The sequence below is a fragment of the Eschscholzia californica genome, unplaced genomic scaffold (genome assembly GCF_041429995.1).
Source record: "Eschscholzia californica isolate CP2 unplaced genomic scaffold, dmEscCali1.0.p SCAF_1, whole genome shotgun sequence".
NCBI lineage: Eukaryota > Viridiplantae > Streptophyta > Magnoliopsida > Ranunculales > Papaveraceae > Eschscholzia > Eschscholzia californica.
Window position 1 is genome coordinate 51189914 of NW_028238198.1, and position 5244 is coordinate 51195157.

The window sequence follows — 5244 nt, forward strand, 5'->3', positions numbered from 1 at the left end:
ATTTGAATACGTCGAGTTCTTAGGAGTTCTAGTTTACCTCATCATTTGAGCCTATTGACATCTAGGAAACACTATTGAATAGTAGTTCAAGTGAGAAGTGTTGGTAAGCCTCCCGATTTTGTATTAGTGGTTATTTCCTTCCTACGACATTAGTCATTCTCGAAAAAATTTAGGACTCAAAAGCTGAGAAAATCGAATTCCCTTGGAAAAAAAGTAGGAAAAACATTGCTTTGTCTCTTTGAAGAAATCACAGGGAACATTAACAATTTTAGAAAGCAATTGACTTAACAACATCTCATTTCCTAAATTGATCCCAAAAGTATTTGACAGAAGAGAAAAGAGAAACTAAAAATGTTGATCTCCATCAAAAACGTCTCAGCCACCTCTCTCTCTAGAAATCTATAGAGAAACTAAAAATGTTCATCTAGAGAAAGGGAACATTTACATAACAGTATTACAACAGTGAAATTTTCAATTGCTCAGCAGGAAGCATTTTCTATATTTGGAGGTGAAAATGGATTTCAGTAACAAAGCAACATAGTTAAACCTCTCTGATTTGCTCTTCAACTTTCACCCTTTTCTTCTCTCATTTCTTAAGAAACATAAAATAAAAATACTAGGAAAAGCTTGTAGAAGTTTTTATTAAAGAAACTGCAACCATATAACAGTGTTATTCTAAATGAAACATATTCGATAATTAAAAAAATTAATCTACAAGGTTTATGAGGCAACAAGACAACAAGAACGAAGATTACACTGCCAAATTCTTTTACCGACAGATTGAAGGAAATTTGAAGGAGAAAGAGGGTAAATGACCAGTTCTTCTCATATAGTCAGCTCTTTCAGCAGTTCTGGCTGCTTGTTCGTTCAGCTTGGCCTCTGCATTTGCACGTTTCTCTTCTGCAATTCTTCGTGTTGCTGCTAGTTTGTTTGCCAACTTTTCTTGAGCTCGAGATTTCAACCTTTCTGCTTTCACCTAAAGATGTAAGAAAGCAATCCAATTAAGACGACCTTGTTAAGATAATCAAGCCCACATCATTTGTGGAAGGGTCAGGTAATCAGTTTACAATTGAGAGAAAGCCTAATTCTTGAGCTAGCTTTTGATGTGCGAGAGGCCCAAGACCGCATGGGCCTCCGGCGGAAGCAGGAACTCTTATCAATGGAGGTTGGTTTATAGACTACTCCAATGGATTGATTGTCCAGGATTTCCTAGCGTTATGTGTATTTTCGAAATATTTAACCTATTAGGCTATCCCTAAAACAAAAGCAAGTTGACTCGGCTATAAACCGGGTTAGCCAACTAGTGGATCATTACGCTACTACTAGAGAGGAAGTAGGCTAACCCGTTTTAGCCAACTAGTGGGTCATTATGCTACTACTAAAGGGAAACTAGGCTAACCCATTTTAGCCAACTAGTGGGTCAATAGGCTACTACTGAAGCTAAAGTAGGCTAAACCGAGTTAGCCAACTAGTGGTATCAGAGCTAGGCCCAACCTTAATAGGTTTACAAAGCCACGCGTGCTCACGTCAACCGAAAAGGAGAAAAAGACACGTGTTAGGCTCAACGAACGCCACACGTGGGGGGAGGGGGCGAGTGAGAACAGTCCCACATTGGGGAGGGGGCGAGGGTCCTCTCAACTCATTGCCAATTGGTTTTGAGTTGGATGACCACAAACTTACAACTTGTATAGGAGGAGTTCCGTTAATCTAATGATACAGCCTTGAGAACATCCATGTTCACTTTGAAGGAGGTGTTCCAGTAATCTAGTGAGTATAGCGACTCTTTATTGAGCCTTAACCCGAGTTAGATACCAAATCATTGTTGCAAAATCTTTACCCTTTTTCTTTTCTGTGCCAGATTTTTATCTAGAACTTTAACTAAATAACCTACAAGTTTGAGTACTCTATCGAAGTTATTATCTGGGTAAGTAAAACTTCAAATACTTCATAAGAATAGCACGAGCAAAAATCAAAAAGTACCTCCATACTTAGTAATTTTGAGTACTCTATCGAAGTTATTATCTGGGTAAGTAAAACTTCAAATCCTTAATAAGAATAGCACGAGCAAAAACCAAAAAGTACCTCCATCCTCCTCATTTCCATTTCAGCTTTTCTCTTTTCATGGTTTTCCCACGCTTGAATCTTCACTTCTTCACGTTTGCACCTGAAAATGCACGAAATGAACCAAATATCTTTTCAGTATAGATCAATCTAACAGCTTTTTTCTTTTCTTTTCATGTCATCCAGAAAAGTATTTTCTACACATAACCATTTAACAACAAATAAAGGTAGTAATCGATCACCTTGCCATATATTTTGCACGTTCTGCCTCGTCCCAAGCCATGGCTCGGGTTTCTAGTGGATTTTGCTTTTGGGCTTGCTCTATATTCTTGTTTTCATTCACCTTACTTGCATGTGATTCTTCTTCAACTCGGTTAGTCCACCTAGGCCCGACCCCGTCTCTGCCAAAGTGTGTGACTTCGGATCTGTTCTCCGATGATGTAAGACCCATTTGGTAGCTTTCAATAGATTGTACCCCTTGTTGACATCTTTCAGGAGTAGATGAGATAGAAGAGATTGGGCTCCTAGCTGCAGGAGTCAAACCTCTCATTGGAGTTCCTGTTCTAGAAGGTTCTTGACTTGCTATTGGAGTCATTTCAGTTCCCATATCTCTGACACAAATTGATCGAATGGCTGATGACGTTTCTTCGGAAGCCTTATTAATTCGCCAAATTGTCTGATTTGTATCAACATTTTTTGTCTCCCCTTCATCATGAATCCCATTTCTTCCATCTTCATTTCCTTCGTCATCACTACTAGATGAAGAATCTTTCTCCTTTTGTGGAACAGCAGAAATTAAGCTTCTATCATCAGCGTTAGAATTCCGTGGTTTAGTTTTCGAATGAGCTTTTTCTCCTCTTGATAACCCAACAAGCCATTTTTGGGCATCATCCCATTTCGACGGAGTTGGTTTACTTAATGCCATTCGGTGATGAGATCCCCGATTAGTGCGATTTCCTTTATGGAATTCAAAACTAGCCGTATTATTGCTTGCAACTTCCTCTGTTGACCCATAAATACATCCCTTCTCTACCATTGATTTCATTTCCACAGTCCAATCTGATCGATTTGATACTAATCTAAACTACTTGGTGTACAAGTTTGTTAATACAATCTAAACTTTTCTCAAGTTAAAAGTCTAAACAAAGTCCATTACTAGTCATCTATTAACAATGAATATCAGATCCAAATGGAGCTAGCAGATTTCAGTCTTAACTCACCAAATGTCTCAGATCTCAATCAATATATACAGAAATACACTTCAAAATCCCAAAATTCATACGTAAAATTGCTTCTTACGGCATAGATGAAATTACCCAGATCTTATTTTTGAATCTTTAACTCATCAACCTTTTCAGATCTCAAAACAGTTCACAGATAATGGTTATAAATTACTTCCAACCTTCACCAAAAACTAGTCCAATTCAGCTAGACAAATAATCAAACACCTTAAATGCTTCAGTATTCAACAACTGATCTCAAAGTACTACTATGAACCCTTATAGATGAAACCCAGATGTATAATTTTTCCTGAATCAAAACAAAAACCCATTAAACCTCAACGAATCACCATATAAATACCAGACAGAATGAACAGATTCTTTTTCAGAGCTATAAAGTTCACTAAAAATGGAGTTTCTTCAGAAAAAAGCTTGTATACAGAATATAAACCTTAAAACCTCATGGATATTTGATGTTTTCAGGAGATAAAGATGTGAACCCAAGATCTAATTTGGGCTGAAAAAATCTTTAAAAATTTACCAATCTTGAAATAAACAAAAAAATTGTACTTTTTTTAATATTATTATTATTACCTTGGAAATGGTGGATTTCTTTACTGAATATTGAACCTCCTCAAGATGGAAGAGGGATAGCACCTCAAGATGGAATCTCGGGAAGAGTTGCAGTGACGCAGATAACATAATAGTACTACTCTGTACATTTACTGCTTTCCATATGTAGAGAGAGAAAGTTATTCATCGAGAGGAGAGAGAGATAGAGATAGAGATAGAGAGAGAGGGAGAGAAAGATAAAGAGAGAGATGGAGGGAAGGAAGGAAATAGTTTTGAAATACGGTTGTCAGTAACGGCTATTAACTTTCTATAGTAGCCGTTGAGAAAGACACGTGTACGGTTGTGATGGGTAGTTAGGTAAATGTGTGTCTGAACTTTCACGTGACCGTAGTGGGGCTCCAAAAACTGTGATTTTAATTGGTCAGATAAAATGAATCAGAGTTCTGATGAAGATGGCTCCACCTTGATCTGATTTATTATCCAATTCCTCAACTTCCACACTTATTACCATCTAACTGTCTCGAAATTACTTTTTGAGGGTAAATTTTTACTGACAAATTCTTCTTGCTATTTTTAATAAATAAATATTGCGACTGGAATGGCGATGCAAATACATATAAGAGCAACTCCAAAATTATAATTTTGGGCCCGACTCGACTGGTCCAACATGAGTCGACAGGGGCTGATGGGTCTGCTGATGGGGGCCCAAAGGTCATGTTGGAGGCTCTTTTTGGTCGTTGGAAAAAGGTTTCAACCCCACTCATTCCCTTCATCTGACTCTCAATTTGTCTCTAATCTCTCTCAATTTCTTTCTATCTCTCCCATTTAATCTTAATTTGTTTATCATTCTCTCTAGAAAAAAAATTTCTTCCTGTAATGAATCGAGATGTTCACGAAATGCCCGACCAAAGCTTTACGAAATTGTGGCTCCTACTTTCCCGTCGGCTGAATTAGGGGATGATGATAACAAAGAAACATCACCGCACAATCCCCCGACATTAGATGAAACTTTTGATGATTTTTGTATGCTAGAAGGCGCGACTACAAGTTTTACCATTTTTGAAGTCAGACCAGTCATTGAAACAAACCAATTCCAGGATTGATTTTAAAAGATAATGAAGCAATGTGATGATCCAAGATAAGGAATCAATGTGTTAAAAAAAACAGGTTGAATTTTGCAAATTAGCTAGATACAATCTAGGTTGGAGAAATGGCCGAGTTTGCAGATGAGGAAGGTATTTTGCAGAATAATGAATCAATGTGATGCCCCAAAGATAAGGAATCAATTTGATGACCCAAGATAAGTAATCAATATGTTGAAAACAAATAATAAAGTTTTTAGGCAAATAAAACTTGACTAAAGGGTTACAATCCAAGAGGAGGTATCAAA

General features: G+C 37.3%; 1 protein-coding gene across 2 annotated transcripts; it reads right to left on the reverse strand.

Moving 5' to 3' along the window:
• Positions 1–614: 614 nt before the first annotated feature.
• Positions 615–4098, reverse strand: LOC147567475 (Remorin family protein). Of its 2 annotated transcripts, none has more exons than XM_086654103.1 (4): positions 3876–4098; positions 2304–3591; positions 2083–2164; positions 615–976 (listed from the first exon to the last, which is right to left on the reverse strand). In XM_086654103.1, exons 2-4 carry the CDS (start codon positions 3104–3106, stop codon positions 770–772), a joined length of 1092 nt encoding a protein of 363 aa, XP_086510229.1. In that variant the 5' UTR covers positions 3107–3591; positions 3876–4098; the 3' UTR covers positions 615–769. The 2 variants fall into 2 exon arrangements, with proteins under 2 accessions (XP_086510229.1, XP_086510230.1); XM_086654104.1 differs by having other exon boundaries at positions 615–1904; positions 2006–2164; positions 3876–4064.
• Positions 4099–5244: the final 1146 nt, after the last annotated feature.

Coding starts and splice junctions, on each gene's coding strand:
- LOC147567475 (XM_086654103.1), bottom strand. CDS start 3,106: ATGAAATCAATGGTAGAGAAGGGATGTATTTATGGGTCAACAGAGGAA. Junction 2,165..2,303: donor CGTGCAAAATATATGGCAAG/GTGATCGATTAC, acceptor GTGCATTTTCAG/GTGCAAACGTGAAGAAGTGA. Junction 977..2,082: donor TGGAAATGAGGAGGATGGAG/GTACTTTTTGGT, acceptor TTACATCTTTAG/GTGAAAGCAGAAAGGTTGAA.